Genomic DNA, 27,934 nt, shown 5'->3' with positions numbered 1-27,934 from the left:
TGATGGAATTATAAGCTTATTTTTGTTGTTGTGATTGTGAAGTATGCAAACCTTTCTACCTTTTATTAAACAAAAACTCAGGCAGAGCATTAATTCAACTCAGAGATAGAAATAACATTTTAACATTTATTAAAATTGTATGCAAGATATTTACAAAAGATAAAATAAAAAATCCTGCTTTAAAAATTCAGTAGTAAATGAAGGATCAACTCTGAGGGAATTAGTTACTGACTGGCTGCCAAAATAGGAACAAGATGTACCAGTTTAAGTGAAGCCTTTCAAAACAGGGGAGAGACAATTGTAGTTTAAAACTGACAAACAACATTTCGACAAACTTGTGCAATATACTCTTTTCTTTTTGAGCTCTTAAATTACATCAAAACATGTGTTGTGCCAGGATTTTAAAATAGAAAAAAAAAAGCTTTTCTGTAGCAGTTACTACTGAGGCGAGGCTTTCATGGAAGCGAGCGCTGAGTGGATCCGAACATGGAGGCGATTCTCAAAGTCGTAGCCAGAAAAATCCTCCTGAAGGAAAATAAAAAAAGAAGAGAAACTATAATCTTACGTTGCAGACAAACGACAGACTTATGTACTTGTTGCCCACACTGCAGCTTAAAAACTCAAACATACAAGGGCGGACTGTCTGCACTCCTCAGAGCTTACATACTCTAGCACACTGCCGTATAGTAGTTTCCAGTAAAATCCTACATTTCCCACAATCCTTAGCGCTTCCTTGTACTCCTGGAAGATGTTTTAAAGGTGTTGGTACTTTCATAGCTCGTCTGCCAGTCTCTCCTCTAAGCTTATCTTCATCTCTCCTGTTTCACCAGGCGGGTGAAATGTAGGTCGGTGTTACATCTAAGGTGGGTTGACACATGGCAGGCAGTGTTTTGTGTGACACCAGGTACGTGGAGAAGTCCACCTGGTCATAAAATCTGAGCTTTGCCTTTAATTACACTTAATTGGCTTGGTGGAGTCTGCTACACTGGTCACGTTTACATGGAAGCTTTAATTCATCTTTAAAGCAGAATGAAATTTAAATCCTCTTTAAACTGACCTTGTAAACACTTAATTCGTAATGTAAATTTAATTCCGCTAAGTTTATTCCGGCCGTATGCACGACTTCCTGAAATGATGCGCTGGTGACGACATAGTCCAGGATGGCCGCCCGGACTCCAGCCAAGAATATTTATTTAATAAGAGCTTTAAAAGACATGTATGTGATGAGAAAAGTGAATGGACAGAAGAATAAACATGTGGACATTCACGCGGGCACACGGACTTATTACACACACGGACCTCTGCAACGGCTTCATCGGTGCTGCGTGGCATGGAGCACCAGAGCTTCACTAATGACACACGGATAAAGTTAATTTTTCACTCAATGTTAGTGTGGAGGTAAAATAGCTATTGCATGAACCGCTGGCTTTGATTTACCAAAGTACGGACTTCTATCTTGTTTCCCTGCTAATCTATCTCTCTTCTGCTCCGCAGATGAAAGCGAAACTATGTTATTGTCAAGCTGCTGCTTCAAAACTACAATCAAAATAAAAGTGAAAACGGTTCTCATGTGGTCTTCTATGTTGTAGCCAAAAAGAAACGGTTTATTATGTGTTTTTTCCCAACCCCCAGACCTAAAGCAGAATTACATAAAGCCAAATAAACCAGTTTTTCATGTAAACCTCAATATGAAATTACTATTTCCATGTAAACACTTTAACTCTAAAAAAACATCATAACTGTGGCCACTGATATCAGACTGAGTGCGTTTTGTACAACTTATTCTGGCATGAGAATTTTGCTCAATAGTGAGTATATGAACTGCAGAAAAAACTGAAAGGTAAAACCAGTCCAAAATGTATTTTATTTCTACTTCAAAGTTATGGTTTTGATCACCAATTCTTTGTGTTAATTTAACCCTTTTTCATTTTATTTTTGTCACTCAATGCCAGTTTCAAAATGTGCTACAGGTAAAAAGGTTTGTGTGGAGTTGTAGTAATGGTGCACATCTACACCCTGACTACATCCATGCCTTTTCCTTTGCTGCTCACAATGGTCAGGGGGTCATCAATCTGCAGCTATTAAAGCATGGTTCTTAGCAAAGGCTCCCATTACTGATGGAAACATAAATTATCTACAGTAATCACATTGTCCATCTGACCAATAAGTACATCAGACTCATCATTGTTATTCAATGCAGTGATTAACATTTACTGAGAAATCTCAATGCTAAAGGAGGAGACAATCCTTAATACTGTGTTCATTGTCCATGGATACTGGATCGTTGGCAGTATTAGAACCACAGTAAAGCAATCAGTGACAGACAGAACCAAGCACAACACATGGCATGAAGTAAAGTTGCTTAAACCTCCATGAAGTTGCTCATAAAGCCACTGTGTAATATTGTGGTGGAACATGAATAAATCTCCTGCTAACTGCCTCGAAAGATGTTTAAAATCAACTGAACTGAGTCTCAATGTTAGTTGGTTGCAAATCACTTATTCATTAAAATGGACGCCAAAAAAGCTCAAACCTTCCGAATTTCCTCCACCATAAAACAGCGTGAATGATTATCATCAAATTAAGTTTCTGTCTTAAGCACAACTATTTCTGAATAATAATAAATAATGCTATTTAGAAAATAAGTTTCAAGTAAGGTGCACATAATGCCAAGTGCAACAAAGTTGTTGCAATATTTCTTTCCACTGCAAAGCAGGACTAGCTATCACAAAGCAGACGTACCTTAGCTTGAAGCAACAGTGTTCTGCCTTTACCTGCAGACTGGGAGAAACAACAGAAAACCACTCAAAATGTGGGATTTCCAGGCAAAATTTAACAAAGCGCAGTGAAGGAGGCTCACCTCGGGGGAGCTGAGGAGTACACAGCCCAGTTCATAGCAGGAGTACGGCTGCACGTAGGAGTTACTTAGACGGCCCACCTCGTCCTGCACCGCCAGTTGGAAATACTGTAAAACATACAAAACCATCAAGCGTCACTAACTGACGAGAACAGCTGAAGAAGACTGCGTGATCAACTGCAGAAGTGTACAGCGGCTTTCAGGAACTTTCACTGCAGTTAAGGATGCTTAATGAAAGCTGATAAAACTTGTTTAAAAAACAGCTATAAAATAAGTCAAAGACAATTATGTAAAAAACTCAAAAGGGAAGTATAAACAGCACTGGATTTAATCATGATTATTACATAGAAAAGATACATTATACACAGAGGCTAGGCTAAATGAAAATATTTTAAAATTCAATACAAATCCAGTAATGGGAATACCTACATCAATAAACAATAACTACAAAATAAAGTGCTTGTAAAAAATTCTTCTTTATTAATCAGTGCAACATTTTATCTACACTTATCCAAAGGCCAAATATGAAGGTAGATATGTTGCAAAAAAGGAGAAAAAAATGTGAACTTGTGTGGATTTTTTTTTTAAATAAACATTTTTACACACAAGTGAAATTAATTTCACAAATGGGAAAAAATGTGAAAGTATAAATTCAAACAACAAAGACAACATTCATACACGCGTGAATTGAATGTGAAGTTATAGAAAAAATATTCACAAATGTATTGACTGATATTTACACAAATAAAACGTCAGCTGCAAACTTGTAATCCAACATTTACTTGCATGTTTTTTTTTTTATCACTCGTGCCTATTTTCCTTTACAATCACAACTCTGCGGTTACAACTTCTAAAATATGCAGCTACAGATGCACAAACTACTTTTTCTCACATGAATCCACTGCTTGAGTTTGAGAAAACATTTTGCGAGATGTCTGTAGCTAAACAGATTTGTTCCTATGGAAATGCCCACCCTCCCTGTGTGCGTTGAGGGGGGATTGACCAATCAGATGGGAAGAATTGGAGACAAAGTGCATCATACTAAAGAACCAACATATTTTTTATCCCGTCATTTCTATTGAATTTTGATATTGTGCCTTATTACTGTCTCACTCCTTGTGGGTAGAATAACAAATTAAAGTGAACAGTTTTGCAGCAATGGGCAGACCTTGATGGCATCTTTGGTATTGTGGAGACAACTGCTGATTGCACCAAGAAGCAAGTGTTTCAGACCAGCACTCCATGCATCGTTGATCCCCTGCAACACTGGAAACAGAAACAAATCCCACTGCTTCAGCACAAACATGACTTAGTGTGTTTTTTTAGATCGTTGGCATCATAACATTAGTAAAGCACAATCTGTCATTTACAGCAAGTTTGTTCAGTTCAAAGTTAGCGATGAAGCTCCACCTCCAGAAAACAGCAGGTCAGAAAAACAGGGCCCACTGCAAAGGCCAACGACAAGTCTGTGTAGTCAACCTTCCCACACTGTGGACTAACACAAAGATAACGATAAATCTATGCAGTAACCCAGCCCACAATGTAAACAAATGCTAGAACTAACAGAGTGGGTTAGGAGAAAAGTAATGTTGGTAAAAATGCATTTCACCATCTGACACGTGGGGGTGGCGGTGGTGACGTAACGGTTACGGAAGCGGGCTTGTAATTGGTGGGTTACTGATTCAAATCCAACGTTGGCTGTTGTAGGATGTTAAAAAAGTCCCTTAAAGCTGCAGTATGTAGTTGTAAGAAACACTCCCCTGCCTGTTTCGAAACCTATCGTCCCATACCGGTATCCACGTGAAGGAGGACTACTTTGGAGCTCTTAGCTACTTTCTTCCTCAATAGAGACTAGTGACAAATGCAGTGAGGATGCAGGTGCTGGCCCGCGTTGCACTACATTATATTAGCATTAGCATTAACCTAACATTAGCATTAACCTAAGCCTAACATTAACTAGCTCGAAATCAGCTGTTAAACCAGCAGAAAGTACAAGTACAAGTACAGAACCAGACACATCAGATGCACTCTGTGGTCCACAACAGCGCCTTCCAGATCACGGACATGGTCTGCTAAAAACACAAGCAAAAGCCTCTTTCCATCGGAACTGAAGGTACTCTGGACTTCAAATTCCAATTAGGCCTAAAGTACTGACAGATACACAACTTAATCTCTATGCTGATAACGCATGAATTTTATTGAGGTAACTTCTGGGATTAACTTTGGGTTTTCTGTCGTATGGCATTGGTTCAATTCTTACTGAAGTAAATCACCTTGGCAACCTATGCTGAAGGGCTAACCTGCTGAGGAGCAGGTTATGTTCTGGATAAGTATCAGAGGGTCTAAAAGCATTGACCAATCAGGTGTCTTGTAAAATGGCCTGCCCATTCTTGAAGAAACCTGGTTAGAGCGTGGAATGAAAGGTGTGCTTAGGAGAAAAACTATATTTAGAGGGACTGATGCAATTAATTCCATTTACTTGATGACATCATATATGAAAGGGGTAGATTTTCATCGGAAGGACGCCGCTACATTTATCATCTGATAATGTCTGGTTAGGTCAAGCCAGCTAATGGAGAGATATCCTGAATATGTAAATCCAGCTTCATAGTATAGGGCTCGGTACTCAAACTGTCATGTCAGGCACATTTCAGCTTTTCTCAACCACTAAAAGGTCATTGTTATTTTCTTTCAGGACCTTCAATTGCCTGAGGTGTTTATCACATCATCAATGCTGAGGAAGAGCACTGATGATGCTCTTCACTGATCCGCACCTTGTGCCATGGCCTGCAAGTTGTCTGTGGAGCAGTTGGGCAGAGCTTTCCACAGATAGAGGATCTCAATCACTGAGAGGATGCACAGCTCTTTAGTTAGACTGGGGATCTTCAGCTTCTCTGCCTGGGAATAATAATAAACATTTATACATTAATCTGTACCAAAAATACCCTGTGGGACACATACTCACCCTCTTCATTGAAAACACCTCAATCTGATTGTTTCTGCGTTTGAAAAGTCTTTGAACGTCAGTAAAGACGGCAATGGCTCCATTTAGATCACCTGATGCTCCCTGACAGGCTGCAACCATTTGACACACAAATATTACAAACCACATGACATTTAAAAAAAAAAACGCTGCTGTAATTCAATATTGTGTTGTAACCTGATGTGCAATAACATGTTACACCAATTCAGTCTCCAAATAAGGGCCATCTATGTACTGCATGCATGCAGCTAATTTTAGCTCACTAAGAAGTCTGTTTGAAAAAAACAATTGTAGAATATAGTTCAAGGTAAAAGACACTTGTTAGTAAACAAAAAAAAAACACTAGAGGATCTGAATACTTGAGACAATTACTGAAATGCATCAGCAAAAACTGAAAACCTGTGCGTTATTTAAACCCCTCAGTGATAATCTCAATTCAAGGTGAACATCATTGTAATGGAACATTTCATTGCTGAGCAATGAGCAGATTGTAAACATTTGTAGCACTTTAGTTTGACTAGTTAGCCTTATTTACATATTCTTACAAATGTAACTATGTGCAATCATTTGGTGTCTGACTACTGAGGAAAATTAGATCAGTCCAATCCAGCAAAACAGGAGTTTTTAGTAAACCCTGCAAATTTAGAGGTAGAACTGAGTGGTAAGGCTTTAGAGGGCCAAAACAGAGTCCCTCGCCTGTAGATTAACAGATAAATTAGAACAAAAACAACTAGAGTTCACTTACGAAAGTGCTTTATTGTTAGTCAACAATAAAAGCACGAGCCTTACCCTTGCACAGGTAAAACATTTTTAATATTAAAGATATTACATGATGGAAAGACATTTCTTTTAAAATGTATATCAACTTACAAGCTTGAGTACAAGTTCTAATATGTAATCTTTTTGTAAGTATTTTTCTTAAAGTAAGAAAATGTCACATTTCATGCAGATTAAACTTCAAATGTTGTTTTTTGTTGTGTTTTGAGTGTTAATATGAGTTCTTAACATCTCCATATGCTTATTAACCCATGTTAGCCTTATTTTCCTAAACGATTGTTGCATAACCTGCTTCTTTTACTTTCCTTTCTCGGGCACACCATTTTTACGATCGTCCTCTTCCTGTAGAGCAGGTCTTTTGCTAAGACTCCCTTTGGTTAGATTTATGAGGTGTGTGGGTTGAAGTACACATCTGCTAGTTTACCTGCTCTGGCCTTCACTTGGCAACGTTCTCCACCAATAACAGGATCATTTCCAACATGTATACATTTTCTCCTCATCATGACCCAAACATATTAGAAAGAGGGGCCTTAGCCCAAAGCTCAAATAAATGTTTTCTCCAAAAGTATAAATCCACATGGACAAGCCTTCTTTCCTTTTTGTCATTACCTCCTGTCAGATAAGCATAGTAGCACTGGGACCACCGTGACTCCGTCTTCAGTCGCTCAAACGCTCTGAAGGCTTCTCCATAGTTAAGCTCGATCATGCTGCACCAACCTGAAACATTGCACAGTCGAGATGTTAATTTGGACCGACACTAAAATGTAGGAAATTGTATAAATTGTACAAAATAAAAATCCTACCTATTTCATACAAACAGACGTGCTGGATCTCCCTCTGCTCAGAAGCCAGATCTAAAGCATTGTTAAAGGAAGTCAAGGCACTGCTGATCTGGCACTGAAAAGATTTACAACACAACACTAAGCTTTCCCCGCAAATGGGAACTACACACGGCACTAGACGAGATTGATTTTGCACACATCTTTACCTCCAGACGTTGGACTCGACCTTTGAAAAACATAAAGAGGGAGGAGTTGGGATAGGTGGCTTCTCGCTGCTGAAGGATTGATTTGGCCTCATTCAGGCCATCCTGTGTGTCTGAGCCATCCAGAGCAAAGAAGGGCTGCACCACAGTGTGGTACCACAGCAGAGCCAAACTGTGAGGGAAGAACATCGTTTCACTAAATCATGATAAAGCACCAGGTTTGGTTTAAAAAAAAAAAAAAAACAATTATCTGCCTTGATGAGTGTCACACTGCTCTTGTAAGCTTATCTTCTTCCTGTCGTGTCATTTTTCACTGAGCAACTGGAAACCTAAGCACATCAAACTAATTAAGTGATAACAGCTTTAACAAAAAGTAGAAAGCCAATCCCATCAACGAAATAGAAATCCAAATTGTGTTTTTCATCATTGCTAACCCTCACATTCATTCAAAGAGCTTCAGTTCTGCTCAGTACATTTGTACCATTGATAAGTTTTCCAAACATATTGGAGAGCAAGTGCTAATCCTCTGTGTACGCTAATCTCCTCAGATCCTTCTTTTTTATTTTAGGTCTTTACTTACTTGGCTTTACTTAAACTAACATGAACAATCTTGTTTTTCTGCAATCATTTTTCCTACACCTGTCTAACATAATAGGGAACATCGCATATTTTTCCAAAACAATTTTTTAAACAGGTATTCAGACAGGTCTCGTTTTCAAAAGAGAAACGTTTTAGACTTAGCAATGACTTGTCTTTTACAAACTTTGTTGGACTTTTAAAAATTAAAAACAGTTATATTTCTTTAGTTATTGTGCTGTCTGTAAAACAGGGGTGTAGACCAATCAGAAAGTCCAGCCTGCCAGTTGCACATGCAGTCAGGGTAGGCAAGGTAGGCAGTGCCTACCCAAGGGTGAATAGATATTTTGATTATTTGTTTTAATTACTAGAATTATAAATTATTTATTTTTTCCAATTCCAATAACCTACAGTACCTATAAGTTTGAAAGTGTCAGCATTTTGTGCTTTTCATAGCCCATATTACTCAACATCGCTATTTCCTGGTACGGCAGAGACGCTGCACAGTCTCATTCCACTGTTAGGCAGGAGGAGGCCACGCCCTCTATCAAAAGCACATTGATGTTCTGCCTCTGTTTCCATAGCATGTTTTTATGTGTTTGCGCATGCGCAGTCAGTTCCCCAAGATGACAACCATTTACGTAAAAAGACAGCTCTCTACGCTGCCTATGGACGTAACCGTGCTATGCTAAATGCTATACGTACCTTCAGAGGTACGTATAGCACGGCTGCTGCTACGTTCTCTAGCTAGTAGGTGGGATAACACTACAGTCAGGATGACAGCGCTAGAGACGATGAAGAAACTTTCTTTTGAGGAAAAACGATAGCTTTTAAATGATGGGAGACCAACACCTGAGCTACCAGACCTTCAGCAAAAAAAAAAACGTCAGAAAATTGTTCATATTTTCTACAGTGAAAGTAAGGATTGGCTTTGTGGATGTGCCTCACTAAGGCTGTTCTGAGTTGTTGATGTTGTCATTTTCTCTGTGTTCCTGTGTTTCCAACACAAACAACGAATGTGCTGCCGTGTCATGAGATATATCTTGTTGGGAGAGTATGGAGGCTATATTAAATAAGTGTTTATGTTTCTTTAATGGTGTTTTACGATCTTGATTTTGTTAGATGGCTAAATACTTGTTCATGTGGATCTTGTTGGGTTTTTTCTTTCTTATTATGAATTTTATAGTTTGATAAGCACATTGAGATGACTGTTGTAAATTGCGTTATACAAATAAAGTTGAATTTAATTTAATTGAATTAACACTGTGCCATTAGAAACATATGGAATTGTCATTGGTGTTGAAATTGGTGGTCTCGATTTGCAACGCCCTGCCTACCCAACCCTAGTGCTCACGGCACGTCACTGTGAGAAAGTGATTAGATAACTACAATTTCATCACCACCATTGACCACCAAGGGGCACACCGCAATGTTGTGTAAATGAGGCCACTGATCTCTGCTAGTGTCCAACAATGGGAGACAACCTCATCATCCAAAGGCATTTAGCCATAAAAAAGGAAAACATTTAGGGCTCTTTCACAGAAACTTTTCATTTTGAGGTATTTTCATGAACTGAAAATTGCTTCATTAAAACATATCTGATAATAGAACCTAGATTTCCCATTACATAATTTATTTAAATGGAAGGTGGAATAATTAAAAGAGACCATTAATTATTAAATTCAGTCTATATACACATTTGTCCACAGCTTTCAGTTTCCATAGTTGTACAAAACCTTAAATGAGCTTCATAGCCAGCTGCTTTTTATTCTGTTCCTTCCATGTTCCCTGGTTAATCATTTTAGACTACAAATTAAAAGTTTTACACACAGACATACTTACTCACGTAGCTAACGGGGCCTTCATGTCCTTACTTTCGCTGGCGTACGTGAGCGCTGACAGTCCCTGCAGACGGTCTCCAGGGAAGCCCAGCAGGTTGACAATCTTCAGCAGATGTGGAGGCACCATGGAGATGCAAAGATGAAAGAGTCCGTATCCAAAACTGACGGAGCCCTTTAGTCGGTCCACTGTGTCATCACCGACACCATCCAGCCTGAGTGGGAGACCGTACCCAGCTGAGGTGGACAGAGGTGGCTGCTCCGGCATCCGCCGCCTGCCGGCCTCCTGCAGGATTGTGATGTCACTGTAACATTTGTTGTACATCTTCCATGCTTTCCGGAGAATCCAGCCTCCTCTGATATATGCTGTCAAGAGATTAAAGCGGAAGTCAGCAATTAAGTTTCGAATAGAATGCTGATGAAGTCTGTTTTGGTCCTCATATATCACCTGTTCCTTCATAATTAATTAGAATTTTTTTTGTAATCCTATTTATCAAAATAACTGAACATTGCAACATTGCATTGAAATTAGCAACATTGTATCAGGGCCTCGCCAGCAGGAAAGAAGTACATATGCTCAGAGTTATCATATTAGGCATAATAACAAATAAATTGATCCACACATTTTAAAAAGAACACAGAAAAAACTACTACCAATTTTACAGCACATCAGCTCACTTTAGTCAAGGTGTATAAGATTAACACAAACAATTTGAATTTTTCTTTAATAAAAAACACTTAAGTTAATGTTTTACTCACAAAATGTGCACACTATTTTTTTAAACTGCATAAAATAGCATGATTAGGTATTTGATATAGACTAAATGATTCATATTTTGTGTGATAAAAACATTAAAAATTGCTGAAAATGTGATGTTAAATATTTGGCACTGTGCTACTGGTTTAATAATAGAAGAATTTGTGGCATTGAAGGTGCTTTTCATACATGACAGCTCATGCTTGACGAAGGACAGCACAGCGAGGTAAACTTGACAGTCTGCGACAATAATCTGCCTCTGGAGTTGATCTATGGCAGCCATCCCTGACCTCTGTGAGTCTCCCTGCACACACATCAAACACACATTGAATGAAGAGAAACACACTTAAAAGCATATAAAACCTGGCAGAAATGAATCAATTTTGATCAATCCCCTAATCTAGGACTGAGCGATATGGATATAAATCTCGATAATGGAAATGACGTCTGACAAGAAAAACAATTCTGGGTTAAATTTGCTGATGTAAAATGCCACACAGGGACATTTTTTAATTAACAAACAGCTGCGCAATATGGGCTGCTTTTGGCTTTTTTTCCTATAAGGGACAGCATGTGTGAGTGAGCTTATAGTGTGGCTTGTTTATGGGAAGGTCTGCGCTAGGACGTATTCAGAAATCCATCCAACTCTGCTTTTCATGCTGTTCTGACAAGTAGTGAAAGCAGCAACCCCGAAAACACGTTTTTTTGATACAAAATAAGCTATAAAAATATCTAAATCAATATAGGCAAAATTGTAATTTTCTATATCGCCAAAAAATAAAACTTGATACATCTTGAACATCTACACATCGCCGAGCTCTATGTACATCCCATAATTCAAGAGTTGAAGGGGCTACTCACGCTGCGTTTGATCTTGTTCTTAATAGTTTTGATTACACCAGCATTTTCACTTTCACATAGTCGCTCTGTAGCTTTCAGGTCCTCAAAGGCCTTCTGCATTTTGTCATCTTCAAACGTCATCATGGCGTTCTGGCAAAACAATCCCACAGAAAGAAAAAACAATTGTTGACAGGGTTTCCACACTGACTCGTTTAGTGTTATATGATCTGTAACTGCCCTTAAATGTGTGATGGAAGCCAAAGGCATCCAGACACTCACCAGAAAACTTACAAAACTGGCCCCAAAACTCATCAGAGGACTGCGATTTCTGAAAGGAGAAAGAAACGTGAAGACATAAGCAGGAAGCTAGGTCAGTTCATGTTGCAATCGCAACTCTCTCTCTAATAAATCAAAGAAGTTCTGCGGCAGAGCCGTTTAGAAAGAGAGAGTTGCGACAACAGAAGAGTGCCCGGAAGTTTCAAATAGTTCCCGGAAGTTGTTGGCGGCCAATAGCCGACCATTTCACATACACTCTGGTTCTTCAGACATTCTACTACAGCAGATAAAGCCTATAAAAGTATGGAGGAATGTACATTTTTTGGTGACCTCGGTACCAAACGGCTCCACGATGATAATCGTTTGTTCTGCACAAGGGTGAATGTTTCTTCTTTTATTATTCTAAGTGTTAAGATGCTAGCCGCTACCGGCAACAGCTATAATGTAAACAAACACGCAAAACATCTCAACAATGACGTTAGCCTGACAGTCAAGTATACAAGAGGTTTACTCATTACTTAGTAAATGAGCATTTAACGACAACCTAATGCTATCAGAATCAGAAAAAACTGTATTTATCCCCAAGGGGTAATTAGGAAGGCACAGAGTGGCATATAAGAAACATAAGAAACAATAATAATAATAAATGAAACACTATTAATAATAATTATACACATGTATATACCATATATATATATAAATAGTGTTCACACACACATAAAAAAACAAGGAGGTTGTGAGGGCAACTAAATAACAAGGTGCAAATGAATGATAAGGTGCCAAATGCTAATGAAAAAAGAAAAAAATAATCAGGATAACAGCTTTGGGGACAAATGTCATCCCCCTCCTCTGGGTCTTACAGGCTGGACAGCGTAGTCTGTATCTTGAAAACAGAGCATGTGATGAGTCCCTGAGAATGCGGCGAGCGAGGCCACATGTCTGCTGTATATAAACACAGCCACAAAAACAAAGTTAGCTCGCTAACATACCTCTGATCAAGTCGTCATTACAAACACGGGCATCAGCAGGCTCTGCTCCTCCAAACCGCAGACATAGGTTTACAATCCACTTTTTACAGCGATGTTCTGTGAGCTTTTTACATTTCTCACCTTTGTGAACAACAATCTTTGGCACTCTAAAATCTCTTTTCCTTTTCTCAGTTAGAACGATTGGAGGAGCCGTAAACTACACAAAACATAGGCATTTTCATTCAGCCGGCAGATTCTCAAGCTTCCTGCCCTCCATCTGAATCTTGCGCTCTCTTGATGCAGCAATGTGACGTCACGTGAAGTCAACCTATGGCAGCGGCTGTTCTCAAAGCGAACAGCGAATCATGTACATTGCTCCGTGCACACAGCATTATAAATGCTGATATTTTCACCACATGTTTATAACCTAATGCGCACCTTGGATGTACATTTGTGTGTAATTAATTTTCCCGCAGGTTTTTTTTAGTTTTTCCTTGCCAAAAAAGGGTCTAAGGACAGGGGATGCTCTGGGACATTTATTATCCATTTGCTTAAGTCCAGCGAATATTGGTGCAAACTTTATTTATCAATGTATCATGCGCATGTCCCATAGAATTAAACCAGGGAAATTGCACATGCTATTTTACTTTGCACCCGCAAATATACCCCTTTATAACACTACAGAGTATGTACACCTCTTTGTACATCCTACCTTCAAACACACACTCATTTGGCCATAATTGTCAACTCTACTTATGCCCCCACATGAATACACGTGGAGCTAAAACTCCAGCTCTGGCAGCGCAGCAGTTGACACTTGCCCTAGTAAACATCTCTAAATGGCTCGAGCTGTCTCACTTAACCTTAAATGTGAAGAAAACCGTTGCTATCTGTTTCTCAATTAAAACAAGACCCTCTAACGCACCTTTGAAGTCAGCATAAACAAGGAAATCATACAAGTAGTAAAAGAGACCAAATATCTTGGAATTATTATTGATAACAACCCTAAATTTCAAAGTCAAGTCAAAAATGTGTGTAAAAAGGTCAAATCCAACTTGAACTGTTTTCGCTTCATCAGGAGGGATCTGTCCCATCAGGCCGCCCTGCTATACATGCATGCAATGATTTTTTCACATCTGTCCTACTGCATCACATCCTGGTCACAAACCTCCCCGTCCACACTCAAGCCAGTTGTTTCATTGTACAAACACGCAGTCAAGGTATTTGATAGAAAACCTATGAGATGGCATCACTGTGACATCATTCATAGACATAATCCTTTTACTTTCGAAAACTTTATAAATTTTAGTACTCTGAAATTGGTCTTTAAATGTTTGAACAGTCATGTGTCGCCGCTGTTCTCAGCTCTCATTGTTCGGCGTCAGGACTCCCGTAGACCCAACACCAGAGCCTCGGTCAGTGGGGACTGTGTTCTCCCAAAATTTACAAAATCTTTTGGACAGTCCAGTTTCTCTTTTAATGGATCCAGCCTGTGGAACTCTCTGCCCACTGATTTAAAACTGCAGACTGACATGAACAGGTTTTACAGAGGTCTGAAACAATGGCTGAAGTCAAGTCAAAGCTGCTCACATGGTAACGCTTTATGAAATGTATCCTGATGTGTATTGTTTACCTTTTAAATAGTGTAATGTGTATTGTATTGCATTGTGTATTGTGAAATGTGTTGCCTCCTATGGACAGGTGTTGCAAATTAGCAGTTTTGCTATAACACTGAAAACGATATATCTGGTTTGTCCAATGCAGTTGTTATGTCCATATCAAATAAACAAATAAATAAATAAACATATTTCCGACGGGCACTGTACTTGTTAATGTAAATTGAAATAATCCCCACAAAATTTGCATTGCCCAATTATCGCAACATTTCTGCTATTTTGACCAATCTGACTAAGCGAAGAGTGTATCACAACAGCCACTAAGATTCTACAGACGTGTTCTGACAAATTCCATGACCTAACAAAATAATGGTTCTGGTTGATCCAGTGGCACAACATGGTTGAAGTATGTGTGTAAACTCAGACTCCAGTGTGTCAGATACCATCAACCACAATCAGCTACTGGAGCCAGCGGTTGATGGTGCCTCCACTGAAGCGACCGGAATGATCATTTAGTCTGGTCACAGATTGTGTCACAACAGCCACTACTGGTATTCTGAGCAAAATTGTGGAAAATATGTCTCACAGCTCAGGTACGTCCAGAGCGACATCCATGGATCTCCGTGCACACCATCCTCTCTTTACTGCAGCCACACTGGACTCCACACTCAGCTGTTTCTCTCCCTCCCTAACACGCACTTTAATTTGCATTTTTTTTCAGTGGCTGTTAATATTGACTATTGTTTAATTTAAATTATTTTCTTATACTAGATAGGTTAACTGGAGCCTTTTTTCATCTCTGCTGTGTATTGTGTCAACGTTTACTGCAGCCATGATCTCTGTGTGTAAAGCGGTGGGTAGTACTATTTACGCAGAAAGTCACCGCAAACAGTTTTGATTAATTGCATTACGTCCACTGCAGTTATTTACATTTCCCCTCCCTTTTTTTGTGCCCCTTATAAGATATGCCTACATTTCATATTCATCAGAGGAATAGGTTGGGGGTGCATTGTGACGTGGTGAACACGTGCAGTCCTGATTCCCTGAGGTTTATATCCCTTATTAGCGAGTGGAGTGACATTTGCACAGGTTTTACTATCCCTAAACCCTTAGTGAATCCACCTCTTCAAGTACAGGGGCAGAATAGCGTGCAGCCAGACACAGCGCCGCTGTCCCACTACCAGTCTGCCAGTCCAGAGACACTGCCCATGATGTCCACAAATTGTTGCAGAGGCGTGTCAACCAAGATAGCCCATCAACATTCAGGGCCTTGAGGAGCTCTGGGCAAATCACAATCAATCAATCTTTATTTAAAAAAAAAAACACTTTTCATACATAAAATGCAGCTCAAAGGGCTTTTACTTAGGTTAAAAACACCAACCCCTTACAAACCCCGTCCACTACACACAGACGCAGGTTAAAATGGCACATGGTTGAGTACAGAGGATCTCATCCAACCCCAAGGCCCTGCCACCAAGGAGCTTTTCAACCACCTCTACAATCTCAGCCAAAGAGATGAAATCCACTCTCGTGTCCCCAGAAAATACTGTACGTCTTCAACATACAGTATTCCCTCCACCAATCCACAATTTCACGAGTCGAGAACAGCACCATGTACATAGAGTTTTGCACAACGTCTTCTAATGATCAATATACCTTTCCTGTTGTTTTTTTTTCTACATAAGGTACATGTGAACATCAGATTTTTTTTTCGTCAATCATTTTCTTTAAATGTTGCCAAAATGCTACAAAAAACCCAATAAATGAATCAATTGTTAGTTGCTGCACACATGATAGAGTTGATGTGAATGTGCTGATAGATATTTTGAAAAAATATTTACTTTGGTAGTATTTGCTGGTAAAACAAACATCTCAGTGAACTTCCAAAGCAAAATAATCCAATTCTATCAGTGTGGTTTTTTTTTTAACTTCACTTATCTTGTGGCAAGTGTATTGGACGGTACCTGCCCTACATCACAATCATCTAAACTTGTCAATGACCTTTTTCTTTGATGAGAATGTTTTTAGCTAACTATTGCTTTGCTCAGAATCAAATCTTCAAAATTATTTTTCTTAATTGACTGATTAAAGTTCCATCAGGAAGGCACCCTGTGTTCAGTGCAATTAGTGTGAAGGGTGACATTTAGGGTTTCCACCAGGAGGTGGATACTGATGGGGGCTGCCCTTCTTCGTAAAACATCAATGTTGAAAGTAGATGCTCTCCATGAGGTAATCAGTGTTTATATCGGCATCCGGCTAGCATGTTGGTGAATGTAAAGGAAGAGCCGCAACTCATTAAGCCTCCCTATCTTAGTGGTTAATCCTATACAATACCAATAAATTGGGGCCAGCAACAGCAACTCCTCATCTTACTCATCCAAAAATACTTTGATCTGAATGTCAGTATCACTACAACATGAACAGGACTCAAAGTTGTCCAGTATAGTAAAAAAAAATTGCAGTATGATTAATTTGTTTCTTTTTAAATGTCACCACCTAAACTTCAGTTTGACTTGTTTTTGTTTAGCCTTCACTGTAATGAAAGACTTAAGGGTATGAGAATATTGTAGCGATACAATATTGACATTGAAACTATTCAATGGCTCCTAAAGCAGGTACAACAGGAATCGTAACCTGCTCTCATAGCTGCTCAACAATATTAATAAAGATCAACATATCCCATGGGTGTAAATGTGAATCTTTGCTTAGTTTATTTAAACAATACTAACACTGTCTGTGGTTAGATCATATAAAGCGAGACTAAGATTCTGTGGTTAAAACAGAAAAGCTGAGCAAAGACAATGACCTTGATGGTTCACACACAACGACCTGCTTCACTCGACGCTGACATCAATTAGTTTTCTCAACACATGGAGAAGCTTTTTGAACTCTTATTGCTTTTTAAAGCACATGGGCAGATTTACTATAGGTTTGCACCTGTAAGAACTGTCCAAATGGGCTTTACGCACACTGATAATTTAAATAATGCAAACACCACAGGATTGTGTCTCTCAAGCAAGCAACGTATAGCATACAAAATACGTTTAGCGCATTTGCTTTTGATGAATATGCAATGTGGGCGAATCAGCTGTAGAGCACATTAAATTAGAAGGTGAAAATGTAAATTTAAAAAAAGCATGCACAAAAGGAAACAAAAAGAATGGTTGTTTAATGCTTAAGTTAACATTTATTTATGGTATCAAAAAATGGATCAAAAATAATAAAATAAAAGTATAGTTTATATTGTGTGTGAGGTATAATGAAACAATGAAATAGCCTGTGTGACACTACTTCCTACGTAGACAGCCCTGGAGCGCAGTGGAGCCGGAGGAGCTAGCTCCACTGGCGCACACTGCTCAGTGGTGCGTCCTCCTCTGCCTAACATCTGTACCAGCCAGTCATGCGATATAAAAAAAAAAAAATACCTTGCAGTGGACATAAGATGGAGGCAAATGACTAAGCTTTCTGGAGCAAAAAGAATGAACATTCTAGCTTTTGTGGAACGAGAGGAGAGAGGCTGGGCTGCCCGCAGGAGGTTCGTTCCCTAAGGGTTAAATGTGAATTATTAAGGTGCGTATGCACAAAAAAGGGTACAAATGCTTTCATCCACAGCAAAATCCAAATGAATGAAAACTAAAATGTGCATGTTAAAGTGTGGTGCTTCATGGAAAGTCCTGAGTGGATGTATACACATTTCTACAGCTATTGATGAAAAACCATTTTTATCAGAAACACATAACCGCAAATGTGTTTCATGTCTTATTGTCTGAAATAATACAATAAATCAATACTTATCAACGAATCATGTTCTTAAAAATCCACTTTCTACACATTTATTAGGCCTACTACTGAAATAAATGAATGCATTTACAAACTAGAGCACTCGGAGAGCGCAGACCTCCGCCAAGTAGCTCATTTCCAACCATATTATGATTTAAGTCTTGGTATAAAAAGACTTTAAAGAGTACAGCACGCACTTCCCTACCACTACTACATTACCCATAAGTCACCGTGCTTAAAGGAGCAGGCACACCTACCCATATTGTGATTTCCACGAGTGGTATTTTCTAATTTTTGGTAATCCAGAACATCACCAAAATTGTATCACCTGTACCTTGTTCCATTATCAACATTTCCTGAAAATTGTATCCAAATCCATTCATAACTTTTCAAATTATCTTGCTAACAAACAACCAAACAAACAAACAGACAAACACAGAGTAAAACATAACCTTCCGCTCTGCGTTTGGCGAAGGTAATTAACCTATCTGCCATGGGCAGGGAGCTGTTGATTAGTGTCTGCCGTGTCTGATTACTTGTTAAGAGGACATAAACTGGCGACGAGGTGTGTGTTCTTGTGGAAGTTTGTTGTTTTCGGAAGAAAAGTCCGTGCAAGAAGCAACTTTAGCGCAAGTGTACAGAACCCGGAAGTGAGCGTAGCAACAGAGACGCTACAAACACAGCACGGAGGACAGCACTGCTACGGGTGGAGGAGGTGGATTCTCCACGGTGGACAGCAAACAACTATATGGTGGAAAGAGCTTCACTTGGTGCTAGCATAAACACAATATACAGGACCCGGAGGAGTTTATCGTTACGTATTTGCGACGTAAGAAGAACCGATAAGCGGATTTGACAGACAAGCAAATAAACGATCCCTAGGAATTGGATTACTGGGAACCGGTTCTCAGAAAAAAACGGTTTTCGATTCCCATCCCTAATCGTTATATATAATATTAGACTTAATACAGACAGAGAGTAAAGAGATTTAAAAATGACTATTATACTGTATGTACTGTACATGACCTAACCACACCTTTTACATACAAGGGCAACAAAACTAATAAAATGCCAACTTTGAAATACATTATCTTATAATTATATATAATGAAAATATATCAAAAATGTACTTTAGGAATATGTATAGAAGTAATTTCGTTTTTATTATCTTAAACAATAAGGTCAAGAAATGAGTTGTAAATCATGCACAAAAAAAAAAAAGACAGAAGGAGAGACAGGTGATGTCGCAATTTGTGAGGTTGACCTGGTTAATGGAAGAGTGGTCCCACTCTACTCTGGTGGGAGAGATCAGTGGCTTCCAACTGTGTAAATGTGATCAAACACACACAGGTAAAAGTATTACTAATGACTCAGAAGTTTCTTGCACTTATCACTCACACCAGAGTCAGGGTTTGGGTTAGACTGTTAACATTAAGATGACTGTCTACTAATTACCTGTACTTAATTATTACAAATAAACTGTAGTTTACAAAACCTTCATGGAGCCTTAGTGTTGTTGATCCACATATTAGACATAATATTGCTCTTGTACATTTGATGAATATGAAATCATTCACACAGCCAAAGGGAGAGCAACAGATTAGACAAAAAATCAACATGACGTATATTAAAAATCTATGTGTTTTGGTGGTTTGTTTTCTGTTTCAATTCCAAATATTCATATTTAAAATAATGTACACTTGCTTCAAAACTCTCCAGTATTGTGTGTGTATATATATATACACACACATACATACTGTATATGTTGTTTGAATATATATATGTATACATACACACACATACATACTCTATATATTGTTTGAATATATATAAGAGAAATAATCTTTAATATAATATAATTTTAATGATAATTTAAAACTGTTGTATATTTTTGATATACATTTGTATATTTTGTAGAATTAAAACATACAACCGAAAAGATTCTAGTGTCTGGCGGTGGCATAACGGTTAAGGAAGCGGGCTTGTAATCAGAAGGTCACAGGTTGATGAGCAAGTCCCTTAACCCAAACCCCTTGTGTTGTAGTCGCTTTGGATAAAAGCGTCTGCTAAATGAAATTGTAGATTCTATTCACAGGGGGGAAGTTTATTTCAAATTATATGTTTCTGTTTCCAGGACCGGCCCGTGGCATAGGCAGTATAGGCTAATGCTAGGGGTGGCGGCCATCATAAGTGGCGCCAAAAAAAAAAAAAAAAATTAATTGATTAAACAATCAAAGCGCTGATATTAGTATACTTAACGTGATAGTATTAATAATAATTGGTTAGTCTAGTTTTAATTAAAATAAAAATACTTTTTCTCCTGCCTCCCCTGAATCTGAGCAAAGCTGTTACGTTTGTCTCGAAGATAAATGCACACGCAAGTCGATCCATAAACACACTTTAGACAATTCACAAGCACAATTGAAGATTTACACATGATACTTTATGATAAATACACAGACATACATAATAAAACACGTGCAAATTGTGGATTTGAAAAACATGTGAGAATCTTAAAAAAAAAAAATTCTGGATCTATTTGTGAATATTTTTAGACAAATCTCTCCCCATAGAAGGGATGGGGCTTTTTGAGCTTGTGTTGGTTAAAGTTGCTTCATAAAGCACCACCAGAAAAATGACACTATTTTTACTAAATAATTTCTTTGTGCAATACCTCTGTGAACAGCAATTGTTTTAATTGATGTGATGTGTTGGCAGGATGAAGGAACGACTCAGGTGGAGGTTAGAACAGCTTTTAACAGTTCAGCAGCATCACAAGAATAATCATACAAAGCGCACCAACACATTATATAGGGCGTAAAACCACATCTCTTACCCATCAACCCCTTGGGTGAGAGAACAGTCCCCAAGTGCTCACTACACAGCCCCCCCCCGAACACACAGAGGGGCTCCCTGGGGCAAAATTCAGTCCCTCACTGGAGGCCTGATCAGCCTGCCAAAACGGCTGCGCCGCCCCACATCAGACTCAGTTAGCGGAACCAGTCGACGTGGACGTCCACACGGGCGATGGGCAGAAGAAACTTCATCCAACACAGGTCCCGAATCAGGGCACTGAACACGCGAGGGCCCCTCCAGGACCCTGGTAGGAGGCCAACCACGACGGGGGACCTGGGCCGGACACACAACCTCATCGGACAACATGTGTGCAGGTTTGAGCCTGTCCAATGTAACCCGCTCCCGGCGCCCACCCACATCCAGCACAAAAGTCTTAGAACCCGCCTCAAGCACCCTAAATGGGCCATCATAAGGGGGCCGAAGCGGCGACCGGTGGGCATCACGCCGCAGAAAAACGAAACGGGCCATAGCTAGCTCACCGGGCACAAAATTACGCGGGAAAAATTGGTGCACCGGCGTGAGAGCGTTCTCACGCAAAAAAGGACGCACCGCGGGACGCAAAAACCGGGCAAAACTCTCAGGCAAAAATTTCCCCGGAACACGGAGTGGCTGACCGAGGACCAACTCAGCAGGGGAGGCATCTAAAACCTCCTTAGGAGCTGAACGCAGACCAAGCATCACCCATGGCAAACGATCCACCCAGTTACCATCCGTAAGCACAGCACGCAACGCCGCCTTGAGCGACCGGTGAAAACGCTCACACAAACCGTTAGCCTGGGGATGGTACGTGGTAGTACGGTGAACCTGCACGCTCAGGGACCTAGCCAGCGCCGACCAGAGCTCCGAGACAAACTAAGGACCTCTGTCGGAGGTGATGTCTGAGGGGGTACCAAAACGCGCGACCCAAGCTAAAAGGAATGCACGAGCGACATCTGCAGATGTCGTGGAAGATAGATGAACTGCCTCTGACCACCTGGTGTTCCCATCTACCATTGTCAGCAGGTGTGTAAAGCCTTGTGAGGAAGGCAAAGGACCCACCAGGTCCACATGCACGTGATCGAAATGCCTAGCTGGAATCGGAAACGGTTCAAGGAGTGCCCTGGTGTGCCTGTGAACTTTAGCGCGCTGACACGCCACGCACGAAGCCACCCACTCCTTGACCCCTTTGCAAAACCCAGGCCAGACAAACTTTGCCCCGACCAGCTTGACAGACGCCCAGACCCCCGGGTGTGAATCAACTCAAATACTCTACGGCGCCAGGCAACCGGCATGACGGGCCGAGGACGTCCCATGGAGACGTCACAGAGGAGAGCACGACAACCTTCCTGCACCACAACCTCCTCGAGCTTAAGGCCTGTACTGGGTGACTTAAGGGCGAGAATGTCTGTATCACTGGCCTGGTCAGCCCCCATGGCAGAAAAATCCACGCCAAGGAGCACCGGACACGCCAGCACACGTGACAAACAATCAGCAACAGGGTTGGCCTTCCCAGCAACATGCTGAACGTCTGTCATAAACTCAGAGATGAATGCTAGGTGGCGCTGTTGACGAGCTGACCATGGCTCAGACACCTTAGCCATTGCTAACATCAAAGGGTTATGGTCGACATAGGCTGTGAAAGAACAGCCCTCTAGCAGGAAACGGAAATGACGAGTTGCTAAATACAATGCCAGAAGCTCTCTGTCAAAAACACTGTATTTACGCTCATTGTCCCCAAGCATACGGCTGAAAAATGCAAGAGGCTGCCACACGCCAGCTACGCGCTGCTCGACCACCGCCCCCACAGCAACGTCCGAAGCATCTGTCGTCAGGGCAACAGGTGCGGTGGGCGAGGGGTGCGCCAGAAGTGCGGCATCCGCCAGAGCAGCTTTAGCCCGGTCAAAAGCTAGGACCCGCTCAGGGGTCCAATCAACCAGATCCCTGGCTTTCCCCATTTTCAGGGCCCCATAGAGTGGTTGCAGGAGGTGGGCCGCATGGGGCAGGAAACGATTGTAAAAATTTACCATTCCCAGAAACTCCTGCAGGGACTTAACCGAAACCGGACGGGGAAAATCTGCCACAGCCTGCACTTTGGACGGCAAACGAACCGCGCCCTGAGACGAAATACGATAGCCCAAAAAATCGATCACCGGTAGGCCAAACTGGCACTTAGCCAGGTTAACAATCAGGCCATGTTCGTCGAGGCGCTGAAAAACCAGCTTTACGTGCGACAGGTGATCCTCCACCAACGGGCTGGCCACCAGGATATCGTCTAAATAGACAAACACAAACCTAAGGTCGCGCAACACTGAGTCCATCAACCTCTGAAAGGTTTGCACTGCCCCTTTGAGGCCAAAAGGCATTCTCAAAAACTCAAAGAGGCCAAACGGAGTAATCACCGCGGTCTTAGGAACATCCTCTGCACGCACAGGTACCTGATGATAACCGCGCACCGGGTCGACCTTTGAAAACACCGTCGCACCCGTCAGGTGCGTGGAAAAATCCTGGATGTGCGGAATGGGATAGTGGTCATGTGCTGTGATGTTATTTAAACGACGAAAATCACCGCACGGACGCCATGACCCATCAGCCTTGGGCACCATGTGAAGCGGAGAAGCCCACGGGCTGTTGGAGCGCCGGATGATCCCCAAACGCTCCATAGTAGAAAACTCCTCTTTTGCTGTCGCAAATTTCGTGGCATCGAGGCGCTGTGCGTGTGCAAAAACCAGCGGGCCCGTGGTGGGTATAAAATGTTCCACACCATGCTTTGTAACTGCAGTAGAAAAAGCGGGAGTGGTCATTGATGGAAAACCCGCCAATAACTGCTGATAAACACCACCGGATGCAGAGAAATTTGCATGTGTTAACGGCCCAAATCCCCCAGTCTGACACGGAAAAGTGGCAAAAGACACAGCATCAATCAAACGGCGATTAGCAACATCCACTAATAAACCATTTGCACACAGAAAATCTGCACCTATGATGGGAACTGCAATGGAAGCAATAACAAAATCCCATTTAAAACTGCGCCCATGAAAACAAATGGTCACAGACCTGATGCCATAAGTCTCAATAGAGGATCCGTTCGCTGCACTCAGCAACGGCCCACTGCTCCGTGATGACAGGTCCGACTTTGCTGGGGGAAGAAGGCTTTTCTGAGAACCGGAGTCTACCAAGAACCGTCTCCCAGAACGGGAATCCTCCAAGAACAGCAGCTCCTCTTGCTCGCCAACACCCACAGCTGCTACTAAGTGCTGGCTTTGGCGTTTCCCTGCACCTCAAAAGCGCACGGAGGCACGCAGGCCCGTGCCTTAGAGCCAAAAACGCAGGTGGAAAAAAACACAGGGAGCCTCTGCGCTGTCTGCGGGAGGAGACTCCAGCCACCACCGCCGAGCTCTCATCCACATCCGACTGCTGCAGGTGTTCCGACGCCACGCCAAGCACGGAGAAACGTCTGGTAGCCAGCAGGACCCGATCGGCCTCTTCAGCCAACCCTCGATAATTACCAGCTGCTTAACTTGGGGAGTTGGCTAAGGCAGCGCGCACTGGAGGCGGAAGCTGACGGAGGAAAATGTGCGGGAAAAAGAAGCCTCCATCATCCGACAGCATGCCGTCCATTGAATTAACCGCCGAGCCATCACCCAATCATGGCAGGGAAAGCAACTGATCTGCCCTCTCCGCGGCAGACAGGCTGAATCTCCGGAGCAGCAGCTGCTTGAGCACAGAGTATTTCCCACGGTGCGGCGTGTCACAACTGCATGACGTGGCGTGTGGACTGCTGATCCAGAGCCGCGACAACCAAGAAGAACCTGGAGTCGTCCGCCGTGATTCCTCGCAGGTGGAACAGCGCTTCGACATGCTGGAACCACGCAGCCGGGTCTCTCTGCCAGAACTCTGGAAGCTTCACAGACGCGGCGAAACCGGTCGGCTGTGAGAGTTGGGGCGACATGGCTGACGAAGAGACACTGCCTTCTCCTTCCTCGAACATGTTCGCCACGGGGTCACCAATGTGGCAGGATGATGGAACAACTCAGGTGGAGGTTAGAACAGCTTTTATCAGTTCAGCAGCATCACACAAATAATCATACAAAGCGTGCCAACACATTATATAGGGCGTAAAACCACACCTCCTACCCATCAACCCCTTGGGTGAGAGAACAGTCCCCAAGTGTTCACCACAGTGTGTTGATTATTACAATTTCAGTATTGTTATATTAAATCTATAAGTTTTGCATCTTTTCACAAAATATGAATGTCAACAGTAAAACATTTTAGTCATAAGTATTTAAATAAAAAAAGAATACTTGATGAGCCAACCCACCATTATCTATTTATCTTTGATCTGTACCTTGTTTTTGTGCAATGTCTTACTCTAATAATATCAATAATTTGTATTTTGAACCTGTTACTAAGATAATTAAATTGGCTTTTATTTACTTGTTTGTGTTCTTTTATATGTGTATGTGAAACCCTTTTATCAAAATTAAATAAAATGTCAAAAAAGTAATTTTGCTCATGTTTTGTCCTTATGTAAAGCATCTGTGGATATGGTGAAGACCACTACGGAAGTGGTAGAAATGATTCTGATAAAAAATAATATAACAATAACGTAAATATCAATTACTTGGTATAAAAAAATGGCATATAAGGAGGCACCAAAAGAAAATCTGGCCTAGAGCGCCTGAGAGGCTAGGGCCAATGTAGTGAAAAATATTCCTACGGGTGAACACCTCCTACAGGCGCATGCACACTAATAGTGTAGTAAATATTTACACGTACACGTACAAAATTTTGCAACCTTTATTATTCCTACTATGATAAACCATAATTCTAACCCGAACCCTAAAAATTAAAGGAAAGATTATTACCTTTTTTTTTCAAAACGATAGATGCGCTGTTCGCCAGGGTAGGTTTATTCTACACTACACCGGCACTGTCTGTTTCTCCTTTTGTTGCTACATTGTGTTTTTTTTCTCCTTTGGTTTCAGAATTTTTTTTTTTTTAAAAACAGGGTAAAACTTCTGATTGGGTTTTGTAATAGAAAAAACTACTCCTGTAGTTAAATCGCAGTTATTTTATTTAAACAATAGATAGGGAAATGTGAACATGGCTGCATGTATGTTTGTAGTACAGCTGATAAATAGCACATAGGCCCATTACAAGTCTTCCTACACCCTTGTCCCTAAAGTGGATTCTCCACCATGTGCCTTTCTGACTTTTTCACTACCAACTAATTACATGTAAATGTTTACACTTTAACATGTTTTTCACTGTGTAGTCTGTGCTTTCTACTCTATTCTCTTCCACTTGTTAATAACATAAATATCTGCTAATTTGTTGAAATATATTATTTAAAAACAATAGAAAAATATATGATGAACTTAAGATAAAACAGTTTAAGACATTTGTGAAAGGATGTGTAATATGGAAGCCCAAAAGAGTCATAATTAAATAAATAAAAACAACATTTTGAAATAAATACTATTTTGATAAATAACAGACAAATATATAATATGGCCATTAAATTGTAAATAAGATAATATCATTATGAATCACGTTTTATTATTTTTTATATTATTATAGGCCATTGTGGATAAGGATATTATGAAATAAAAAGGAAATAGATATTTAAGAATAATAAAACGGATTTCATAATAATATTACCTTATTTATCAATTTAAAGACCATATTATATATTTGTCTATTTATCAAAATGGTATTTATTTCAAAATGTTGTTTTTATTTATTTAATTATGACTCTTGGGCTTCCATAGTGTAAGACTAGGGTTGAAAAAATATAAAATAAAATAAAATAAAATAAAATAAAATAAAATAAAAAAATAAATAAATAAATAAATAAATAAATAAATAAATAAATGAATAAATAAATAAATAAATAAAAGCCGGAGGAACAACAATTAAACGCGGTAACGTTCTGATGGATAACCGGATACAATGGTAAAAGTGCGGATAGGTAAATGGTGAGGATGAGATTAAAAATGAGTAAAGACAAATCAGCTCCACATACACATACCTGTAGGTCCTGAATAGGTCGTCGCTTTCACTAAAGCCGTTGTTGAGCAGCATGTTGATGCCCTTCAGCGCCAGCTCCGCGTCGTTGATCCGCTCCGTGGTCTCCTCCGCTGCCCCCTTTCCGCCTGAGGCTTGTCCCGTCTGATCCGCCATGAGGACGCGCTGAACGGCAGTGGACGGACTGTCTAGTCTGTTTACGCACACAGACAGTCAGGGGCGTTTCTGCAGACGCGAACAGACACAGCCATGCGTGTTTTCTACGATAAAGAGGCTTCAGAACGTGAAGGAGAACAAACAGAACAGGTAACAGGGAACCGGTAACAGCTCAAACAAGCTCTGCGACGTTCCGCTGCTTCTGTCTGTTCCGGATTGTCATATGTTCCTGTCACAGGGGGCGTTGCTGCCTTCACGTGAACCCGGAATTATTAATATTGTTCTTCATTAAACAAAATGAACCATTATGGCGAGCCGTTTGTGCATAAATTTGATATCAATCATACATTTGAGTGTTACTCAAATGTGGAGCACATGTACTTATTTATGGTTTATTAGTGCGTGAGTACACTTTACTAGTGAAGCAAAAAAGTGACACTAGTTCTATTAGTACACCGAAAAATGTTCATTGGTACTACTAGTACTCTTTTTATGTCTACTAGTACTATTAGTACACAATACATGTTTACTAGTAAATACTACTAAATGTTTATGAGACAGGACAAGGATGTATCTTATTGACTCTACTATGTCAACTCCACACAGCCAAAAAGTAACCATTTAGAGGCTGTTGAGTTTTTAGTGACTCTTTCTGCCAGC

At 40.5% G+C, this 27,934-nt stretch overlaps 1 protein-coding gene across 1 annotated transcript; it reads right to left on the bottom strand.

Annotated features, from left to right (window-relative positions):
• Window positions 1–112: 112 nt before the first annotated feature.
• Window positions 113–27,494, bottom strand: LOC114479500 (tetratricopeptide repeat protein 39C-like). Its single transcript, XM_028473208.1, has 14 exons — window positions 27,123–27,494; window positions 11,893–11,941; window positions 11,635–11,763; window positions 10,963–11,077; window positions 10,025–10,382; window positions 7,606–7,774; window positions 7,421–7,514; window positions 7,227–7,334; window positions 5,823–5,932; window positions 5,632–5,755; window positions 4,026–4,123; window positions 2,861–2,965; window positions 2,743–2,781; window positions 113–525 (listed from the first exon to the last, which is right to left on the bottom strand). Exons 1-14 carry the CDS (start codon window positions 27,272–27,274, stop codon window positions 439–441), a joined length of 1,737 nt encoding a protein of 578 aa, XP_028329009.1. The 5' UTR covers window positions 27,275–27,494; the 3' UTR covers window positions 113–438.
• Window positions 27,495–27,934: the final 440 nt, after the last annotated feature.

Source organism: Gouania willdenowi, chromosome 17, assembly GCF_900634775.1.
Source record: "Gouania willdenowi chromosome 17, fGouWil2.1, whole genome shotgun sequence".
Taxonomy (NCBI): domain Eukaryota; kingdom Metazoa; phylum Chordata; class Actinopteri; order Blenniiformes; family Gobiesocidae; genus Gouania; species Gouania willdenowi.
This window is presented reverse-complemented; position numbering and strand designations above follow the sequence as displayed.

What these genes read in the sequence shown, in the direction of transcription:
- LOC114479500 (XM_028473208.1), bottom strand. Translation starts at nt 27,274, where the DNA reads ATGGCGGATCAGACGGGACAAGCCTCAGGCGGAAAGGGGGCAGCGGAG. An exon ending in CTATGCTTATCTGACAGGAG is followed by an intron (nt 5,933 to 7,226) that starts GTAATGACAAAA and finishes AAATGGTTGCAG; the next exon opens with CCTGTCAGGGAGCATCAGGT. An exon ending in CTTGCAGGCCATGGCACAAG is followed by an intron (nt 4,124 to 5,631) that starts GTGCGGATCAGT and finishes TTCTGTTTCCAG; the next exon opens with TGTTGCAGGGGATCAACGAT.